Genomic DNA, 23,382 nt, shown 5'->3' on the forward strand with positions numbered 1-23,382 from the left:
GACAGCACTAATGTGTCATGACACTGAGCAGACCAAGGCTCTTTGCATCATACTACTCACTCTTACAAACAATTTCAAACCAGATCAAGATGCTTCTTCAGTGAAACTAGTGTATGATCAGACGTTGGAGCTTTCAGCAGAATTCTTGGAAACAAATGCTCTGTCACAACCAAGAGAGAATCAACCATAATGACTTCACTGACTGCTAGAGCGCATGGTCTGAATCTGCCCAGACCAGCCTCACAGACACAGTACAGCTACTACCTGTGGGCATCAAGACTTGAAAACCTGTTCACAAGTCATGTTATGCAAGGAAGCATCAAACTGTCATTGCAGCCACTACACTAAGGAGACTGCTGTGTAGTCACAATGGGAGACAACACAAACTGACATTTCAATTAACAAAAGGGTGGGCACTGTTTCCATAGACAGAAATAAACCGTCTTACATCTTCCAAGAAGTGACAATGCCAGAGTTTCCAAGACTATGGCCTCACCCAACAACTGCCTCACCACTGCCTTCACAGCCACTGGCAGAGATTACAGCATCAATGGCCCTGCCAACATATACCTCAACGTTCAGTTGCTGCATCCACTTCCAGCTTACTATTTGTAATTGCACTCTGCTTCCACCATGAGGGCTGATGTGGTGAAATTGGACAGTTATGTTGCACATGTCACATGTGTGTGTTTACAAACACCACATCATCAAACATTTCGCACTACACACTAGAGGGGCAGTTTCTGTGTAGTCTGGTTACATCATTTTAAGTATATGCAGATTCTGATGGTGATGCGACTGTCTGTGCAGCTTGTGCAGAGAAAGTCAATGACTTCAAATGAAATTACAAGATGAATAATCAAATTTTGAAATAAATCTAGTAAATGAAAAAATCATCAAATTTTTTGAAAAACAATAAAATTAATGTTATTTCTGTTAGATTCATGTTAAAAAACCTATTATGTATATAAATGAACAAAACTATTTTATTGTTGTCATGAAAACTATATGAAAAGCAAGATAACAATTTTTTAACTCGTCTTTGTCATACAGTAAATTTATCGAGAATGATCCATTCCTTTACATGTACTGACAACTACAATACATAGTGAAAGATAAGACATTGATCAGTTCCATTAAAAGTACCACATGTGTTTAACTGTCTCAGTTTACGCCAGAATGCTTCATATTGTAATTCTAATAAATAAATCCTTGAAACTGTCTTATGGCTAGCTTTCCTTTTATACCTGACTGAGATTAGTAAGGCAACACACTCACTCACTTGCACTCACTCACAGAAACAATAGATACAAATATATACATATGTAGATATAAATATACATGTACCAGAAAGTTTTTCTAATGATGATTAATGAGGAGTTAACTGTTTCTGTGGATAGGTACCTGAATTATGTTTGATGCAATTGTTATACAAGGGGGGGGGGGGGGGGGGCAGTTAAAAGAAAGAAATGCTCTACTGAATTGTATTAGTTGTTTGGTGTTGTGTAAGATATTGAAATCAAACATAATACAAAAATGTTGACCATAATAAATACTTATTGGGTATGGATGTGCGAAGCTTAACAAGAGTTTAATATAGTTATATAAAATGGCCATTAATACATTTAATGACAAAGACTTGTGAATACAATCCAAGATTAGGACTATGTTATGTCAAATCATACACAGGCTTTAATGTTTATACAGTCCAATTAAGTGACTCCGTAAACTTTCCCAGCATAATAATTCGTTGTATTCATATCGGGTCTCTAGCGGAATATCTCATCATCTGGACACCAGATTCTGCAGGAGAGGATTCTATTGTTATTAATGTGATGGATATTCTGTGGAATACTGTTAACTATTTTTTAAGGAAATGCTACCCAGTCTTTGCTCACTTCAATTTAATACAATTTTGTAGTGTCTGTATTGTTCAGAAGTATGTGGCAACGTTCCTCACAACTACAGCCATTATGAAATATGTTAAATGTGTGTGGATATGTGAATAGGTACAACCATCAGCTGTATAATGGAAGCACAACAATGAAAATTTGTGCCAGACTGAGATTCAAACTTCGATTGCCCACTCATATCTAGCAGTCACCTCGTCATAAGGCTATCTAGGCACATCTTTTGGCCAGACACAAACTTCTGTATGTTGTCACTCATGTGTCTACACCTTGTAGTTGTGCATGAATTATGTATATTCCCATACATGGGAGACATTTTAATTGAAAGTTGCTTGCTCAATGTTGGTGGATACTATAGTGCAGTGCCTGTGTTGTTCAGAATTGTGATACAATGTTCCTTCAGACATATATGCACGTCCAAAGGAAGAGGCACTGCAGCAACTACAGCTGATGGTTGTACATATTTGCAACTGCAAATACATTTCATGTATTTAATTAAATAGTTTATCGAACTTCTGTTTGCATAAATATAACAACAATGTTGGCATCTGGGTGATAAACTCTGAACCAATCATATGGCTCGCCTTGTGACAATGAGGTAAACATTTTGCTGCTGTTATGATGCTTCTGTTCTTTGAACCATGGACCACAGCAAAATGGCAGGGGCTATCTTGTCAATTTTCAAATTAATTATAAAATTTCAAATAAACCCCCAGAGGCTGTTCCGGCATGTAAAAACTTTAAACCATTTCCAAAGAGATTGCTCAATTTAGCACTTTCAACAGTGACAACTGTGTGATGACATTTGAAATGCCAATCTGTTCTTTTATTAACTTCACTCAGACAAAATGATAAGAAATTTAGGGTCTCACACCGTTTAGTTTGACCTTTGAAAGTAACTGCTATTTCAGTGCACAGGAAAAAGGCTGTCAGTCTCCAGTAATGTTAGAGATCACAGAACAATAAAATTCACAGTTTCTTTTCTGTCTTAAGTAACATAAAAAAATTCAGTTTGCTGCTTATGGTTCTAGATTGTTTGATTTACCTTTGGCTTCTTCTTACTGGTGTCTTCTGTGATGGTTCTGAAATAAATATTTTTGCATGAAATTCTTTTATTTTTAGGGTTTTCTCCCTTGCACTCTCACCTTCTGTGTCAATCTTCAGACTAAAATCTTCTTCTTGAAATATTAGTAAATTATTGCAAAATGGTGGAGCGAGGTTCTGAGTTCTACTAATCTGCTTTGTAAATAGAATGTTATATGTCTCAATATGCTGTCTGTGATGTTTTCAATTTTCTACTCCTTCCTCTGTTATGAAAATTGTTCTTCTTTCCATAATCTAATTAATTTTCCACAAATTTACACCACACATGTGCCCAACCATCAAAACATCTCATCAACTTTCACTTCTGCACACACAATGTTTTAGCATAGATAACATTTCCTACTGGGCCAAAGCTTCCAAAGATACATAGAAGTAAAGACTGATATTAAAAATTCATACACTACTGTTCTGTACATATTCATTTGCATGTACTATGATGCAAATAAAGGAAATGATTTAATAAAGAGAAAAAAGCAATTTGATAATGCATTCTGATGACACATTAAACTAATGTAAGGCTACAGGCTGAAAATATGTCCATTACAATCCCCTCCCTCCCCCTATGGAGGGGTTCTTTGTTAGTGGGTTGGAGAGGTACTTGTCTCTGAGGGCTGTCTTCTTTCTTTCTTTCTTTCTTCGGCTCTAGCATTACAAGTCTTATTTTCTTTTCTTACTTCTCTACTAGGGGTACCATTCTATCCCCCTCTTTCCAAAGTCATTAGTTTCATTGTGAATATCTTTCTCTTGTCCATATAAATCAGCCAGTTTTCGTAGGATTGCCTGAGGTGTAGAAATACTCAGTTTCTGGATGTGATTGTCTAACATTAATATTGCAAAAAGAACTGATGCTTCCTTGATTCCGGTTTAGAATAAATAAACAATGCAATAATCTATAAAAGATGAAAGATATGAAGTGAATTTAGTAATTCAAGAGTGATGAGTTTAAAAATATTGGTATTAGAGCATAGTTATTCACTTTTTGTTATTCATCTAAATGGAGGAATATGCGATGTAACTTAGCATTGCAATGGGGTGATGTGTTGATCACAGTGATTGGAACTATTTGTTATTTAAATAGTTAAGAACAGAAAACTGTCTGGAGGTTTTTGTGATTTGTTTTTGCATATGACATGATATGTAAGGATGCCGCATATCTACAAGATCAGACAGCATTCACATTATTATCAAGAGTTACGGTATCTGAAGGGCTTTGATTTTGTTCCATGATCTGGTGTCTCAGCTTAGAGTGATGAGTTGTGCTGTCCACTGTGACTATGCTGATGACATCACTGAAAAAAAATTGCAGAGAACTGTCAAATCTTTCATTCATTCATGTAACATCACAGTCTTTTGTTTGATGTCAGATTGAATGATCAAATGTTTCCTGTTATTAACTGTTGTTGTTATATGTTGGAATACAATATAAATATTTATCAGAAGAAGAAGTATGGCACATTACATGAAATTTCTAAGTTTCCATTACAGGTACATCTGCAGGGGTGACAAAGTCATCTGAGCAGCTCCTCCACAGTCTATAAAGAATATTCAATTACAGATGCAAAATTCAAGATAATAACAAACCCAATCTGAATGTATTTTTCAATGTTGAACGTTGCACTTCTTGTTCTTGTACTTTGCATACTGTGATGCATTGAAATTTGAGCAATCAAGATTTTGGTCCTGAATGCGAGGCCAAATCTCCAGAAGGTGAGCACTTTCCATGTTGTGGCTGGTGACAACTGAACGATCACGCAACAAACAAGGAATTATTTTACGACGTCTATATGTGAAAGCAGGATGATCACGTGGACGAATACCAGCTGCTTTGGAACACAGTCCTGTCACATATACATCCTCCAGATGGAAGAGTTGAGTCTGTAGAGCTGCTGTGTACAACTGTTTCACAACATCATTTGACATTACATATCCTGCACCAGATAGGTAATTTGGGTAGACTCTTCTAGGATACATATAACTTGGAGCATACCTATGCAGAAGAAAGTATGTAAATTTTTTTGGTATGAATACATACTATACACATACTCTAATTACCCCTAGAATTAAGTAGCAGTGAAATTATTCTGTACAGTTATAAACTGCTTGTCATAAGTTATCCATGTTTATTCAACAAATAAGGACAGGTTTCCTTGACATACTGAAACTGTAGAATGTTTTCAGGTGTAAAGAGAGTGTTCTGGTGGCTATCAGAGTAAAAAGGAAAGTTGAACGTTACTGTATCTAAAAAGGAAGAACAAAAGATTAGAGCTTAATGATGAACAGGTAATTAGAAAAACTCAGATTTGGGTGGATGAGAAAGGAAAATGGTCACATTCTGTTGAAAGGAACCATCTCGGCATTTGTCTTAACTGTTTTAAAAGAATTAGGGAAAATCTATATATGTATGGTCAAACTGGGAATTGAGCTGCTGTCCTTCTGGAGAAAACTAGTGTCTAACCAATGAACCATCTCTTTTGACACTGAAACTAGAAATGCATAATACCTTGATAATATTTTCAGCAAAATCAGAATGATCAGTGAGACCAATGAAACTGGGATAAAAAGAATAGCAACAAAAGAAATCATACTTGGCATTTGTGTTTTGTACTCATGTGAACAATCTGAAGAAATAAATGTTGAAAGATTACTAACAAATGTCATTTAATGACAGTGTTCATATAAAAACTGTCAGTTATATGTTACTTGAGTGTGATCTTAAACAATGAACCACACAGTTTAATAAATCCAGCGGGACAGAATATATTTCAATGAGTAGACCCCAGACAGATGTTTTGTCCCAAAACCAATCAACAAAAACTAAAATTAATATTAAATATGTCTAATGGAAGTATAACATGTACTTTGCTGTAAATAGTCATTTATGATGTCTCAAATTATGACTAGTGCTAAAGTAAATACAGCAAAACAGAGGTGGAAGTTTTTTCTTTGTTCCCTAAATCACATAAAGCAAATACTGAGCTGGTTCCTTTGGACAGAAAATAGCCAATTTCCTTCTCCTATCTGACTTCGTTATTCAATTTAACAAATGTTTTGCTGTGATCATCGCAAGCCACAGATAGTGTGTGTGTTTTCTGCACTGACATTTTCTGATGAATACGAATTTATGTGCTCAACTCTTTCTCTATCCTCACACAATTTATATTTATAAAATGACTGAGCATTTTGTAATTATACTACCTGGTTGATTTCCAGGGAGTAAAATAGTTTAGCATATTTTAAAAATTATGAAAAATGTGTATTCACAGAAAATTCTAGAAACTTATTGCTCTTTATGACTCAAGAAGTTCATATTGTTTAGATGGGATGGCTTCTGTACGTCTTTAGAGTTAATGTCTGATCATGAAATAAAAGACAGTTTTGGCACATCCACTGATAGAATGTTGTTGAAGGATTCTAAGTCAACAAAGCAAGTGAAATTATTTAAACAGCAAAAAGGACAAAATAAAAAAGTAAAGGAAACAACTGAGTAATCCCACTGTCCTCATTTGGTCAGCTTCATGTCATTCCATGTCAAACCTTTACTCTGAACATGGTAAAATTACAGTAGTGTTGACAATTGAAAAGCCACAACCTTTGGCTAAGTCAATCTTCGATTCCTTAATCAATCAAACTCCCTTGTGTTTGCCAGCTTCAAACTTTTGTTTGCTTTACAAATGTGTTAACATTTTATATATTTTGCATTAAGTATTTAAGCCAGAAAAAGTTTATGAAAAGTATGAAATTGTGTTTAAAGTCTGTTGGAAGTTGCTAGTGTTCTCATTATCATACAGTGGTTGACTATAGTTTGTGGAATTGGCTCTATAATTTAACAAAAACTAGTTTTTCATGCATGTCAATGTTTATTACATCATATCTCATGCACTATGTGTCAGACAATGGTATAATATTACAGGCAAATTGAGAGGTATATAAAGATACTATCCGCAAAATGCCCTGTAAATAGAGTTAGTAATAAAGAAAAATAAATCAAAACTCTCTGCCTGATGCAACAGTTTTACTGCATGAACAGCTAAAGTTAGTAAGCAATAAATTTTTTTTCTTACGTAATTTTGTGAGGGGTGTCAACAAGAAAAAGTTTTGTGAAGGTTTGAAATTATGTGTAAAGTTTATTGTAAGTATCTAATTGCTCTCATTCCCAAATAATGGATTAAATTTAGACTATTTACATGTGATGAGTTACACTGCCTCAAGACATACTCACAGTTTCAATTGTAATACTTTTCCTACTGTACCACACCTTTGATATAAGATTTTACTTTTTAATAAGTAGATTATCACAGAATTTTAAATTTTTAAATTCAGTCAACAATTTTATGAGGTATCAAAAAGCAAAATATGGTTGCCACTGGAAAACAGCAACTAGAATCCGCATTCCATGAACTGAGTTGGCTGTTTAGCAATATAGATACCACAATTTGTAGAAGATACATGGGGAAATAATGCCTTCAACTGCACAAACCAACACACATTTGACAAAAAAAAGGTGTTTGAAGGGAATCCATGCAGGAACGAGGAAGTAAGTAAGGAACGAAGCTAGAAACATTAAGTTTAATGTCTCATTGAGAGTGATGCCATTAGAGATGTAACACAAACTTGTATTACAAAAGGATGGGTGAGGAAAGGGGCCATGCCCTTGTCGAAGGAATGATACTGACATTTTCTTTTACAATGTAGGGAAATCATGGGAAAACTGAATCTGGATGGCTGGACAGAAATTTGAACTGTTGCCCTTCTGAAAGAGAGTCCAGTGACATAATCTCACTCGCTATTAGGAGTTTAGGGCTGTTATGGAGACTTTAAGGTAACAGGAACATCAAAAGAAATGCGAATAGGCTGAAATGATATAAAGGCTGGAGCAAGATTATAAAAAACATGAGGGGAGGTGAGGAGCAGAAGAAAGAAGGTAAAGAGCAGCAGTAGGAAGGTGGGTGCATCAACACCAGGAATAATTATGCGTACAAACAGAAAATTGCTAGAGTCAGAAAAGAGGAAGAACAAGGAAATGACAAGAGAGAGTCAGTGACTGGGCAAAAGAAAAGTGAATTTTTTTGAAACTAAAAAATGAATGGTATGCACAATAATTGACAAAGGAGACAAAAGAACAAAAGATCCACTGGACCAGGTAAAGCAACTTTAGAAGAAGGATACCAAAAGTTATCGGACCTGGTTCAACAAGATGATTTGGAATCAACAAAGTACTAAAAGCAAAGAATAATTTACACAACCAAAATATGATAGAACCAGTCACTTACAGAGAGAAGTTTCTTGTTAGTTCTCACAGTCACTTAGAAATGAACAGCAAATTCCTATTAAATGTACTATTTACTACACTCCTGGAAATTGAAATAAGAACACCGTGAATTCATTGTCCCAGGAAGGGGAAACTTTATTGACACATTCCTGGGGTCAGATACATCACATGATCACACTGACAGAACCACAGGCACATAGACACAGGCAACAGAGCATGCACAATGTCGGCACTAGTACAGTGTATATCCACCTTTCGCAGCAATGCAGGCTGCTATTCTCCCATGGAGACGATCGTAGAGATGCTGGATGTAGTCCTGTGGAACGGCTTGCCATGCCATTTCCACCTGGCGCCTCAGTTGGACCAGCGTTTGTGCTGGACGTGCAGACCGCGTGAGACGACGCTTCAACCAGTCCCAAACATGCTCAATGGGGGACAGATCCGGAGATCTTGCTGGCCAGGGTAGTTGACTTACACCTTCTAGAGCACGTTGGGTGGCACGGGATACATGCGGACGTGCATTGTCTTGTTGGAACAGCAAGTTCCCTTGCCGGTCTAGGAATGGTAGAACGATGGGTTCGATGACGGTTTGGATGTACCGTGCACTATTCAGTGTCCCCTCGACAATCACCAGAGGTGTACGGCCAGTGTAGGAGATCGCTCCCCACACCATGATGCCGGGTGTTGGCCCTGTGTGCCTCGGTCATATGCAGTCCTGATTGTGGCGCTTACCTGCACATGCACAGCGCCAAACACGCATACGACCATCATTGGCACCAAGGCAGAAGCGACTCTCATCGCTGAAGACGACACGTCTCCATTCGTCCCTCCATTCACGCCTGTCGCGACACCACTGGAGGCGGGCTGCACGATGTTGGGGCGTGAGCAGAAGATGGCCTAACGGTGTGCGGGACCATAGCCCAGCTTCATGGAGACGGTTGTGAATGGTCCTCGCCGATACCCCAGGAGCAACAGTGTCCCTAATTTGCTGGGAAGTGGCGGCGCGGTCCCCTACGGCACTGCGTACGATCCTATGGTCTTGGCGTGCATCCGTGCGTCGCTGTGGTCTGGTCCCAGGTCGACGGGCACGTGCACTTTCCGCCGACCACTGGCGACAACATGGATGTACTGTGGAGACCTCACGCCCCACGTGTTGAGCAATTCGGCGGTACGTCCACCCGGCCTCCCGCATGCCCACTATATGCTCTCGCTCAAAGTCCGTGAACTGCATATACGGTTCACGTCCACGCTGTCGCGGCATGCTACCAGTGTTAAAGACTGCGATGGAGCTCCGTATGCCACAGCAAACTGGCTGACACTGACGGCGGCGGTGCACAAATGCTGCGCAACTAGCGCCATTCGACGGCCAACACCGCGGTTCCTGGTGTGTCCGCTGTGCCGTGCGTGTGATCATTGCTTGTACAGCCCTCTCACAGTGTCAGTAGCAAGTATGGTGGGTCTGACACACCGGTGTCAATGTGTTCTTTTTTCCATTTCCAGGAGTGTATATTTATACAGACACACAGATCCAGTTTTCTGTTAACTGATTTTACAGTTGTTTATGTATATACTCCAACACTGATTCTGGAAATACAGGTTTGGTTGTTGGATTTCAGCTTCCATAACCTGTATTCATATCTGAGTCAAGTTTTGGATGTTCACTGACTACGTGGTTTAGATATGATCATTAATGTGGAAATAATAATTTTATATGAAGTGAAAGAAGGGAAGAAGTATTTAACTGACCGTGAAGTTATTAATTGTGTGGATTTAACTGGAGATAATCAAACAATGGAAAATCCAGGATGGAATGTAATAATACTGTGAAAAGGAAAGTTGCTACTCATCACATAACAGAGATGATGAGTCACAGATAAGCATGCCAAAAAGACTGTCACAAATTAGCTTTTGGCCAGTAAGGCCTTCATCAGAATTAGATGGCAAACACACACATACACACACAGACAAACTCAAACTTTGTTGTGCCTACCTAAGACTCAGCATCTTCACTCTATGGTGGGTAGTAACTTTCGTTTTCACAGTATTGTTCAACTGAAGATAAGTATATTTCATCTACATTATGCAGAAAGTGATGATGTTTAAATGAACTAATTGGCAGTTCTGTACAGTTGGCTAATCTGTAAACTGTTATAACCACTCTTTCTATTTTAGTGGCAATGATTTGTTAATGTGGAAACTGCATAGTTGCACTGTGGAATGGAGTGCAAATTAAAGTGGGTAAGTCAGCTTGATGTCAAAAGCAACCAAGTAAGTACCCAACGCAACAGGACCATCCCTAGTTAAAGCACTGGATTGTTTAAGTCAACTTTCAGGATGTGGACAGTTTTACTTCTTTCAATATAAATGAAGATTACATATCTGGCAGCAATAATAATACTAAAAAAAAAGAAAACAAAGAAAAAAGTGAAGAAGGAGAAAATTATAATTTTTTTTTCCTGCATGGAAATGAGCATAATTTATGAGTCACTGAAGGCTCAAATAGCTATATTCCTATACTTTTAAATCATTCTGAACTAGCTTTATTCCTTTACCTTTAAATCTATCACAATCTTCAAACTTTTTCTTGCATTTTCACTTTTATTATCTCAGAAAGTGAAATCTACTAATACACTTAAATATGAAGTTGGTTTGATGCATAATTCTTTGATATGATTTAAACATTTTATATCCTTCTATGCAAAATGTAGCAGTACATTACCTCTCACAATCACACTCAAATACAATAATTTCTGGTGGTTTTTGTATCCAAATGCATCAAAAATTTCTGATGAAAAAAGCATTTAGCTTTATTTAGCTACTTGAAGTTGTGGAGAGAAGGCTTCAGGCACAGTCAAAGGAAATATTAAGACTACACTGACAGCTCTTAGGGTCATAGGTCAAAGAATATGATCAAAGTATGTGTACCTGTAATACAGGCAACTTCTGAAGGGTTCTGATGTCTTTACTGGAAATTCAACTACTCATCTAATAAGCTTATTTTAGCATCAAATGTCTGCAGCTTGTATAAATAAAACAACAATTTGCTTTCATGTCACTAAAACTGGCTTGGCTTTCATGTTCAGTTATGCAGTGAGTGGCTGTTTTCTGACTATAGTATACTGGTGATGGACTGGAAGCACAATCACTGAAGTGATCACATGGAATGACTTTCAGCCATGTTTGGTTGGAGAGCTATTAGCCTTGAATTCCTGTAACTTTCTTTTATTATTTAGGTTAACAGGTTTAACTTTTCTCTGTTAATCAATGTAAATAGTGATCTTTAGTGTCTAATAAATATAAGCAAAAATATGAAAGAATAACAAAAGATATGGTTTTAGAAATAGTACCAGAATTTGGAAAGGAGACAACAGCACTATAATGCTGAAACTGCCCATCAACATGTGTTCACTATCATGTTCCTCAAACCACAGCAGCTAGGATTCCTCCCATTTGTTATGTTTTTGTATGCCCATGATTAAGCAATTTTTTGTTTTACTAATTTTTATCATATTTTCCCTGCATTTACCTACCTGCATGTAACACTTACTTAAAATTCTCAAGTTTTTATTTACACCAAATTTCACTTGAATTTATTATTCAGATTCATATTTTAATTCTCCTCATTCCTTTTTACTATTAGTTTGGATATGGAGCATGTTAATTAATAATTAAAATTAGCATCATAGTTTAATATATGTAAAACTTTGTGAGCTGATCAGCGTATGTTGTTGTTGTTGTGGTCTTCAGTCCTGAGACTGGTTTGATGCAGCTCTCCGTGCTACTTTAAAACGTGCAAGCTTCTTCATCTCCCAGAATCTACCGCAACCTACATCCTTCTCAATCTCCTTAGTCATCTCTTGGTCTCCCTCTATGATTTTTACCCTCCACGCTGCCCTCCAATACTAAATTGGTGATCCCTTGGTGCCTCAGAACATGTCCTACCAACCGATCCCTTCTTCTAGTCAAGTTGTGCTACAAATTTCTCTTCTCCCCAATCCTATTCAATACTTCCTCATTAGTTGTATGATCTACCCATCTAATCTTTACCATTCTTCTGTAGCACCACATTTCAAAAGCTTCTATTCTCTTCCTGTCTAAACTATTTATCGTCCATGTTTCACTTCCATACATGACTACACTCCATAAAAATACTTTCAGAAACGACTTCCTGACACTTAAATCAATACTCGATGTTAACAAATTTCTCTTCTTCAGAAACGCTTTCCTTGCCATTGCCAGTCTACATTTTATATCCTCTCTACTCCGACCATCATCAGTTATTTTGCTCACCAAATAGCAAAATTCCTTTACTTCTTTAAGTGTCTCATTTCCTAATCTAATTCCCTCAGCATCACTCGACTTAATCTTATATCCTCCTTTCAAGACACTATACATTCCGTTCAACTGCTCTTCCAAATCCTTTGCTGTTTCTGACAGAATTACAATGTCATTGGCGAACCTCAAAATTTTTTATTTCCTCTCCATGGATTTTAATACCTACTCCGAATTTTTCTTTTGTTTCCTTCACTGCTTGCTCAATATACAGATTGAATAACATTGGGGAGAGACTACAACCCTGTCTCACTCTCTTCCCCAACACTGCTTCCCTTTCATGTCTCTCGACTTTTATAACTGCCATCTGGTTTCTGTACAAATTGTAAATAGCCTTTTGCTGCCTGTATTTTACCCCTGCCACCTTCAGAATTTGAAAGAGAGTATTCCAGTCAACATTATCAAAAGCTTTCTCTAAGTCTACAAATGCTAGAAACATAGGTTTGCCCTTCCTTAATCTAGCTTCTAAGATAAGTCGTAGGGCCAGTATTGCCTCACGTGTTCCAACATTTCTATGGAATCCAAACTGATCTTCCCCGAGGTCGGCTTCTACTAGTTTTTCCATTCGTCTGTAAAGAATTCGCATTAGTATTTTGCAGCTGTGACTTATTAAACTGATAGTTTGGTAATTTTCACATCTGTCAACACCTGCTTTCTTTGGGATTGGAATTATTATATTCTTCTTGAAGTCTGAGGGTATTTCGCCTGTTTCCATACATCCATACATCTTGCTCGCCAGATGGTAGAGTTTTGTCAGGAATGGCTCTCCCAAGGCCGTCAGTAGCTCTAATGGAATGTTGTCTACTCCGGGAGCCTTGTTTTGACTCAGGGCTTTCAGTGCTCTGTGAAACTCTTCACGCAGTATCGTATCTCCCATTTCATCTTCATCTACATCCTCTTCCATATCCATAATATTGTCCTCAAGTACATCGCCCTTGTATAGACCCTCTGTATACCTCTTCCACCTTTCTGTTTTCCCTTCTTTGCTTAGAACCGGGTTTCCATCTGAGCTCTTGATGTTCATGCAAGTGGTTCTCTTATCTCCAAAGGTCTCTTTAATTTTCCTGTAGGCAGCATCTATCTTACCCCTCATGAGATAAGCTTCTACATCCTTACATTTGTCCTCCAGCCATCCATGCTTAGGAATTCGCACTTCCTGTCGAACTCATTTTTGAGACCTTTGTATTCCTTTTCGCCTGCTTCATTTACTGCATTTTTATATTTTCTCCTTTCATCAATTAAATTCAATATTTCTTCTGTTACCCAAGGATTTCTACTAGCCCTCGTCTTTTTACCTACTTGATCCTCTGCTGCCTTCACTACTTCATCCCACAGAGCTACCCATTCTTCTTCTACTGTATTTCTTTCCCCCATTCCTGTCAATTGTTCCCTTATGCTCTCCCTGAAACTCTGTAAAACCTCTGGTTTAGTCAGTTTATCCAAGTCCCATCTCATTAAATTCCCACCTTTTTGCAGTTTCTTCAGTTTTAATCTACAGATCATAACTAATAGATTGTGGTCAGAGTCCACATCTGCTCCTGGAAATGTCTTACAATTTGAAACCTGGTTCCTATATCTCATTCTTACCATTATATAATCTATCTTATACATTGTAATTCGATATAATAACCAATGTGAACAGAGAGTTAAGCATTCCTTCTGTAAAGTGCTTTAAACTGCCCATAGCTAATTAACTTCTAAAATAATTTAACTTGAAGTTCAGAGCCACCAGCTGGTTTCTGTCACAGATTTCTTTGTAATCACTGTTAGATTCTGACATTCAACTACATACTTCTGCTACATTATTTTTCTGGTGAAAATTAAGTTGCTTATCAATAATTTCATGAAGTATATCCTGATTTGCAGTATGTCACTCACACATAAAAACAAGGAGGATTCATACTGCATAAGGAGAACATTATCCATGCATTTTTCTAGATCTCTGACCAGCAACATTTTCTATAACCCAAAATCACAGTAGCTCTTTTGGTTCATTCGAACCAATAAAATTCATCCTAGTCTATTTTCCAAGCATAATGTAATTTATAAAATAACATTTTAGTCTTATGCCCATCCCATCACACTGTACCACTACTATGCACCTACAATAAACAAAAACATGAGCACTGAAAACCACAAAACTCGAGAACTTTTGAGTGATTTTTGTAACCTAAATCAAGGCACATATGAACAGAACTGTGCTGTGATTAACAAGAATGTAGAGTGTTATTGTGATCAGAAATAATGATTGTTGGACATGATGACTCTCATTATGGTCTGGATTAAGCGAAATGTTGAAATTTAATCCTTCTGTAATAGATTACCACAGGCTAATGCTAGGTGCAAAGGGTGGGGAATTTGTTTCACTCTAGCAGAATTAGGACTTACGAGGTTAATTAAGCATAACAGTGATCTATTTGTTTACACTGGTGACATGACTATTGGACAGTGGTATAAAAGAAACTAGACTTATACAATGGAAAATCCAAGCTGGAATGTAACAGTATTATGAAAAGGATTGTTGCTACTCACCATACAGCCAGTGGCCTTGTTGTAGTGGTAACACCAAGCTCACCGAAGTTGGGCTGGGTAGTACTTGAATGGGTGACCATCCTGTCTGCCAAATGCTGTTGGCAAGCGAGGTACACTCAGCCCTGGTGAGGCAAACTGAGGAGCTACTTGACTGAGAGGCAGTGGCCCAGGTCTTATAAACTGATATACAGCTGGGAGAGCGATGTGCTGATCACATGCCCCTCCATATCCAGATCCAGTGATGCCTCTGGGGTGAGGATGACATGGCGGCCAGTCAGTACCATTGGCCTTCCCAGCCTGTTCAGGTGGAGTATAGATCAGTTTTTGCTCACCATAGAGTGGAGATGCTAAGTCACAGACAGGCACAACAAACAGACTTAAAGAAAGCGAGCTTTGTTGAAAATAGACAAAACACACATACACTCTCATGTAAATGCAGCTCAGGCTCCATAATTTGGGATTGTGTAGCAGGAGAACTTTATAGATGGAGAGAAAGTGTTACAAGGAGCCTGATTGATACACTTTTGCAAGACTACGTTGGCGAGGGTTAAGGATTGGTGCAGTCTGAACAGACAGATGTCATTGTGGAAGGAAGGGTGGCAGACAGAGATGGGTAATTGGATGGTAAGGCCATTTGGGGGCATTCCATGATCCAAGAAAAACCACAGGAACAGTACATGGGACTGGGTTCTGGCTAAGGATAAGGTAACTTTTCTATATTAATGCACATGGAAGGAGCAAGGACCTATGGTGGTGGATAAAAACGCATAAAATACATAAATAATATAGAATTACATCGGAAAAAATTTGCAGAAATACACCCAAACATGTGGGAAAAATCACAAAAAGGATGAAACAGGTGAAATAAGGGGAAAAAATGAAATTTAAGGTAGTAGGTTGATAGTGAAAGGCAAAAACCAACTGAAATTGGTGTGAAGACACAATAAGATCAAAGAAAAAAATAAATAAAAAGATTGCAATGTGGGTGGATAAATGTGAAGACAGGATGTGATAAACCTTCATTTCTTTTATGTTTTCGTCTTCTTTAAAGGCAAAGAGAAAAGATGAAGCGGTAGCCAAGCATAGAGTCTATGCCTACCGTCATGTATTTTTGATTTTCAGTTGTTAAAAAACAGAGTTGTTTTTCTTGCACCAGAGTAGGAAGGAAGGATTCGCACTCAGCTAGTGAACGAGTGAGAAGCATGCCATTTTTTAGCGAGTGATTGTAGATCGCCATTTTGGGGTTGCTATGAATAAGTGAGGTGTATGTATTTCATATGTGCACTGTTTAGAAAAATACAGTATAGTTTTATTAACAGAAAGGTCGTGTGAGTTGTTATTTCAAATAGTATGATAATTACAAGAACTGAAGCTCACCTATGTACTTTGGAAAATTATGGAGATTCGATAAGCTCAATGGGACCACAGTCAAGACTCCTAAGGTGAACACAGCGACCAAGTGTAGCATTGTAAAGAAGGGTAAACACCAATCTACAGCGGAGAAATAAACTACTTCCCCCCCCCCTTCCCCCCTGCAAAATAATATGAACTAATACAAACTTACTTCCAGGTATAGCTCAGCTTATTGTGCTTGTCATTCATGCCGAAAAATTAATCTCATTATTGCAATACATTTTAAAAAGCCAAGCATTTCAACATTTTATTATCATTTATTCAATTATTTTATTATATTATGAAGTGGTAGTCTCTTTGTTTGGGGAGATAGTATAGGGGGACTACATCAGGTGACGTTAGTGGGTGTGAACTGGAATAGAGAGGGGAAGAAGTGGCGGATGGGGAGGGGTTGTTAGGATGAGATACAAGGTCATGTGACACAGGAAAGGTAAGGAAATAACACATAAAAATATGCAAGAGTGATGCAGAAAGAGTGATCAATTTGAAGGTATAAGATTAATGTTATCGGCAGCAGTAATGAGGGACATGAGATACCGCACCAACAATCAGCCATCTTGTATGAGTCTGTGGTGTGCAGCCACTCTGGTTGATACAGTGTGGCTCATAAGCAGTGCATGCCGAGTGGTTTGTAAGATGACAGGAGAAACACAGGAAAGAAGAGAAAGAAGGATGGACACTGAATATAGTAATCTGGGTTATGGAATGGAATAAAAGCTGTTGGGCAAAATCAAATTATGGAAAATCTAGGGTGGAACATAACAACATTATGAAAATGATAGTGTGTGTGTGTGTGTGTGTGTGTTTCATTTGTGTGTGTGTGTGTTTTTGTCTATTTTCAACAAAGAACTTGTTGGCCGAAAGTTCACTTTCTGACAGTCTTTTTGTTGTGCCTATCTGCACCTGAGCATCTCCGCTGTATGGTGAGTAGCAGCTACACTTTTCATAATATTGTTACAAACTAAAGTCATATTTAGAGTGTAAATAGAACAGTGTAAGAACTATTTTTGGAATGGTGCAAATTTTATTATGTGAAACATAGCAAGCAGAGTGCAGAGAACTTTGAACAGTGGAAGAGCAGGACAGCCTGACATCATAACCAACACCATTTTGATCAGCAGCCAATCACTATGTAGGGCAGCTGTCATCAACAAACCAGCCTAGAAAGAATACAAAAATCCTGGCAGGGAAGCTACAAGTTGTAACTGCCACAAATTTCAATGGCAGCAGCAGCTGGTGTGGAAATAATATGGAAGTAAAGTGTTTCTGTTCTTTGTTGTGATTAACCATTTCCCAAATAAAGTGATAAGGGAGAGACAATGTGACTGATAGTGATGAGCAGATGGTAAAGATTAAGAGAGAGTCTTGCGATAATGTGTTTGAAAATCGGAAACAGGATTTGAATTTTGGAGAGAAACAAAGGGAAAGAATAATGACAGTGGGGTAATATAAGATGAATCTTTTTTTTTGTATGATGAGACTGTTGCAACCAAATTATGGATAAAATGTTGAGTGCATCACCTACTGAAAATTATGGTGGCAAAGTATATGAACATGATGTAATATAGATGCAAAATCAGACAGAAATCAGACAGTCAGAAAGACATGTGGAACAGAAAATTATTAGAATAAGTGACAGTACTCAGAGAGTTTTGTTAGATATTGAAAGTGACATTAGTGACTTAATGGAAGAAATGAACTCAAAATTACACAAAAAAGCAATGACACTAAAATTGATTTGTTTTAAAAGGCATTAGAAGCATGGATTAAAAAATGAACAAAAAACAATAAAGGTTTTCAGGAAGGGCTTAAAAATTTGGACAAAAAATTAGAATCTGTAAAAATTAGTTTTGAAAATGAATCAGGTGCTTGGATTGAAAATATTCAATCTACTGCAAAATGTGTAATAAGGAGATAGAAGTTTTTGATTTTGGTCAGGATGGTTTAACTGAACTAATGAAAATCTGTTCTGATGATGGTAATTGAATGATTTTTGATGCAAATCAAACTGATAATATAAATACTCAGAAGGTGGGGCTAGATAAACACAATGCTAGTGTAAATATTGATGCATTTGATGATACTGAAACAAAATGTGAGCAGATGGTAAAAATGGTGTTGATCTAATTGAGAAGATTGAATAATTAGCCATTAACAGTAACATAAATGAGATGCAGTTAGTAAAAGCTAGTGCAATTAATGCTGAAATGAATGATGTGCACGTTTTCAGCTTTTGGCTGAAGTTATAACTTTGACAGGTTTTTCCTGTTCAGGTATAAGTAGTGACTGGTTGTAGTTTTATGTTCATGTATCGAGCTGTTGGTAGTACAGCTGTCTCTGTAGCCTAGGTTGTTAATGCATACCTGTATTGTGGTGCTTGATTTGGATGGAAGCCAGTTTGAATCCTGGTGGTGAATGAAATTTTTGCTGCCAGTATTTGACCAGCAGCAGGAGGTGTGGTAGTGGCATACAATCCCTGATTACCAGTCAATGTCCTGACTTAAATTCCAAACCTATGTGCACTGTCTCATGAAGTGAATGCATGTGATACTAATAATGCTGATCCATATGTTGGATGGGGATGTTAAGCTCAGTGGCCATCTTGGTACTTTTCAGGAGGAGTACGCTATGTGCTGGCACCAGGTTTCGTTTTTTCCCTTCCTCTCGTCATCTCCAACATGAAAATGATGCTAACTCCACACCTCCACACACATCCTTTACAGCTGCCTACACATTTTGCAGTTATACTTACATATACAATTCATAGTTCATGTAAGAAATGTGCCTCTGGGCATTGAAAGATAGGAAAAACCTTTCCAACTAGGTGGTTGAACCTGGCCTTTGTCTGCTCATCTCCTGGCCATTCATGCTATACAACTTTACCATTAGTATACAGATGAATATTTTCTCTCATGTGCATACTTGACAACAACATAAATGACAGTAAACTCAAAATAATATCACAAATCATCCAATATATTAGCAACAAAATTGAATAAATTAACGAATTTCTAAGTGGAACTAGTCCTGATATTTATCTCACAAATTAATTAGGGTGCAAAACTGAATAAATGTGTAGTATTAATTTAAGTAATTATAAAACTGTCAGCATGTATTGTAGGAAACAACATAGAGGCGGTTATGTTGGTATTTATGTCAAAAATAATGTCCAGTTTGAAAAAAATTGACTGGGTGGATAAATTTGCATGTGAAATGGTTTTTGAATTAGCTGCAATAAGAATAAGTTTGGGAATAGCAGTTTAATAATAGCTAGCCTGTACAGATCCCCTAACAGTAAAATGGAAGAATTTTTTTGTCATTTAGAGGAACTTGTTAATAAACTCTCATCTCATAACAAACGGACTATAATAGTAGGGGATGTGAACATTGACTTCTTAACTAATAGTCTAAATTATCTTATATATATTGATATGTTACAGACCTATAATTACACCGATGTGAATTCAATCCAACAAGAATAACATGTGATTCTCAAATATGTACTGACCACGTTATTAGAAACTTAAGCAAGGAAAACCTAGTAGTTATAAAATGCTACCCCTAATGTGTGAGGGGAGGGGGGCATTTTAATTACCACTGACTCCCAGTGTGAATAAAATGTACAGTTTTTAGTTCTGTCTATAACTGGACAGTGGTAACAGTGAATTCTCAATCATATCATTGAAGCAATGTAATAGAAAACAAAGATTCCAAGACTTACCAAGCGGGAAAGCGCCGGTAGATAGGCACAATGAATAAAACACACAAACACACACACAGAATTTCGAGCTTTCCCAACCGGCTGCTGCTTCGTCAGGAAATTTCATCTTTCCTTTTCCTTCCCTCTTTCCTGACGAAGCAGCCGCTGGTTGTGAAAGCTCGAAATTCTGTGTGTGTGTTTGTGTGTTTTATTCATTGTGCCTATCTACCGGCACTTTCTCGCTTGGTAAGTCTTGGAATCTTTGTTTTTAATATATTTTTCCCATGTGGAAGTTTCTTTCTATTTTATTTACAAGCAATGTAATAGATTGGACCTACACCATTCACCAAGTATGAAGATGAGTAGCAACTAGAAAATTTCAAATATAGTTAATAAAAGTTCACACAATAATTTAGATGCTCCATACACTGAGATAATCTCTGATATCCTCAGGTGTTGTCACTTTGGAAAGTCCAGAGTTTGTCGTTGCTGATGTGCTAATTTTTAAATAAAACACAGTATATATCATTTTTATTGTTTTCTATTATAACTAAATAGTATATACATTGATGAGTAGATACGTTTTATTGTCTGACAGCCTTGAAAAGAGTCTCACAAAAACAGCTTCCAAAAGGCAATACTGCAGGCTCATTGAATGACTCTCACTGACTGTCCCTTACTTTGACTACTACATCCTTACTTATTCTGCCTCTGCACCTCTCTCTCAAGTGACACTTCCTTTTATATACAACAAAACAGTTGAATATGTTTTTAGATGTGAAATTTGCAACACTACAGTTAAAAGTCAGTAGATGATTTCAGTTACTTACAACAACAAAATGGGCCACATATTGACCTACATGAACTGATATGCAGTTTGGAAAAATTTACTTAATTTCACATACAATTCCAATTAGTTTTTAATTAATTATGAAGAAATTACTTTGAGTAAGATATTATTATTGGTGTCTTGGATAGCTCTCAAGTAGAGCTATGATTTTAAAAGAATCATAATGTATAAATGTCATAGCTTTTCAGAAATATGAGAGAAGTAAATTTTCAAGAATTTGTGGTGCAACATGACTGTACAGTTCACGTCATGAAATTTCAAAATTGAATTATTAATGAACAGCCTATTCCTCTTAGTTACTAATATAAATCAGGCAACATATTAACGTGAATTTAATCTGAAGTAGTAAACTCATTTGTACTAATTTTTGAAAGGTCAGTTTACTATTGGAACAGGGTAGACATATAACAGTATATGTTATAAAGTACAGAAAGTTAAAATTCATGCCAAATTGACCTCCTTAGAGAATGCTGAAATGAGGAAGGAGTTTCAGATAGAAATGGGAAATTAGTCCCATTTGAATCAGAACTGTAGAGAACCACATTTCAGATCATAGTGAATTAGTCCTAGAGCTTCATACAGATGAGGAAATTGAGGAAATAGTATCTCATGGGGACTTATTTATCTACAAAGTAAGCTAGACTATAATGCATTAAATGAAACCCTGGCACACATAAACTGGAATCACATAGCCTTATATGAAACAGAAGTGTGGGACAAATTTTATACAACATTATCCTATTGTCTTACTCAAGCATGCCCCATTGTCAAAAAACTAAGGGAGACTGACAAGTCCAAGAATCTTAAACGTCTCCCTATCATGGCAAAATTAAAGGAAGATATGAAGGATTTATATATTCTTTTCAGAGACACCAAACTGCAGTACTTTCATTCTAAATACAAAGCCAGTAGGAAAAACCTACAATGAAGCACTTATGATATTAAAAGCACAGATTTATACTGAACAGATAAGCCAAGCCAAGCCAGCAATGTTAGCAAAACAGAGTGGAGTGTAGTGAACAGGGAAGTGAGGAACCAGTGTGCAATAACATAATAATAAGAGGCAATGAAAAATTGCTGAGTGACCCAGAGGAAATAAGTGAGAGATGCACAGACAAATTTAGTAAGATAAGTAGGCACTGATCCACCACAGGTGCTAAATCCCAGTAATGTCAGTGATTCACTCTCCCTGAGGTGTGTTACAGAACTGGTTACCCTAAATACCATTTCCAACTTAAAGGCAATTACATCCAGTGGCTGGGATGACGTCTCAGCCATATCTCTGAGAGAATGTAGTAATGAATTAATAAAGCACCAAGAGCATTTAATAAACAGCTGTTCCATTAGGATTGTTTCCTAACTTGTTAAGAGTCATTGAAATGAGACTGGTGCATAAAAAGGGAATAACCAGCAATGTACAAAATTATAGGCCTAGTTCATTAACATCAATACATAGTAAGTTATTGGAAAGGCTACTTCTTGATCAACTTGAATCATTTTTCTGCAAGTACAATCTAGTAAAAAGAACTCTCAGCATGGTTTCAGGAAAGGCTAGTCTACAATAATGGCTGTAGCAATATTTTTTCAAGTGGTATTGGATAAATTTAATGATAGAAACAAAGTTACTGGCACCTTTTTAGCCCTATTGAAGGCCTTTGACTCTGTAAATCATTCCATTCTTCTATATGAATTAGAAACATGTGGAGTCAGAGAAATTGCATTAGACTTCATAAGGTCTTACCTTGGTGACAGGAAACAATGTGTTTAACTGTATCATACAACTGGTGTTACAGAAACAATGAGATCATCTTACAAAATTCTTAACTTTGGAGTCCCTCAGGGAAGCATTATCATGCCTTTTTTTGTTCATTGTGTATATCAATGATATAATAATTCCACAAAATTCAAACCTAGTACATCATGCCAACAATATGATATATGACATAGCTCCATTCAGCAGTACTAAACAGTCCTCCAAAGTAGTACGTTCAGTCAACGATTTAACAATTGCAAATTTCGGGGAAAGCCTACAGCAGTTAGACTGGGATGAGGTGTACCATGAACCTGATGCTAATTTAAAATACAATTTATTTCATGACACTTTTGAAAATGCATTTGAAAACTGCTTCCCCAAGAAAATAGTTAACTATAGTCGTAAGAAACCATGTAACAAACTATGGCTTACTAAGGGTATAAAAATATCTTATAACCAGAAAAGGGAAATGTATCTGATAGCAAGAAAGAGTAGTGACCCAGAAACTAATAAATATTA

The 23,382-nt window shown here is 37.0% G+C and overlaps 1 protein-coding gene across 1 annotated transcript in view; it reads right to left on the reverse strand.

Annotated features, from left to right (window-relative positions):
- Window positions 1–4,513: 4,513 nt before the first annotated feature.
- LOC126273324 (lactosylceramide 1,3-N-acetyl-beta-D-glucosaminyltransferase A-like) overlaps window positions 4,514–23,382 on the reverse strand; it is a 77,473-nt gene continuing 58,604 nt past the window's right edge. Inside the window, exon 5 of the mRNA XM_049976870.1 lies at window positions 4,514–5,001. Within this exon, the coding sequence (XP_049832827.1) occupies window positions 4,614–5,001 (388 nt within the window). The 3' untranslated portion in view covers window positions 4,514–4,613. The remainder of the gene's footprint in view (window positions 5,002–23,382) is intronic.

Source organism: Schistocerca gregaria, chromosome 5 (genome assembly GCF_023897955.1).
Source record: "Schistocerca gregaria isolate iqSchGreg1 chromosome 5, iqSchGreg1.2, whole genome shotgun sequence".
Classification (NCBI taxonomy): Eukaryota; Metazoa; Arthropoda; class Insecta; order Orthoptera; family Acrididae; genus Schistocerca; species Schistocerca gregaria.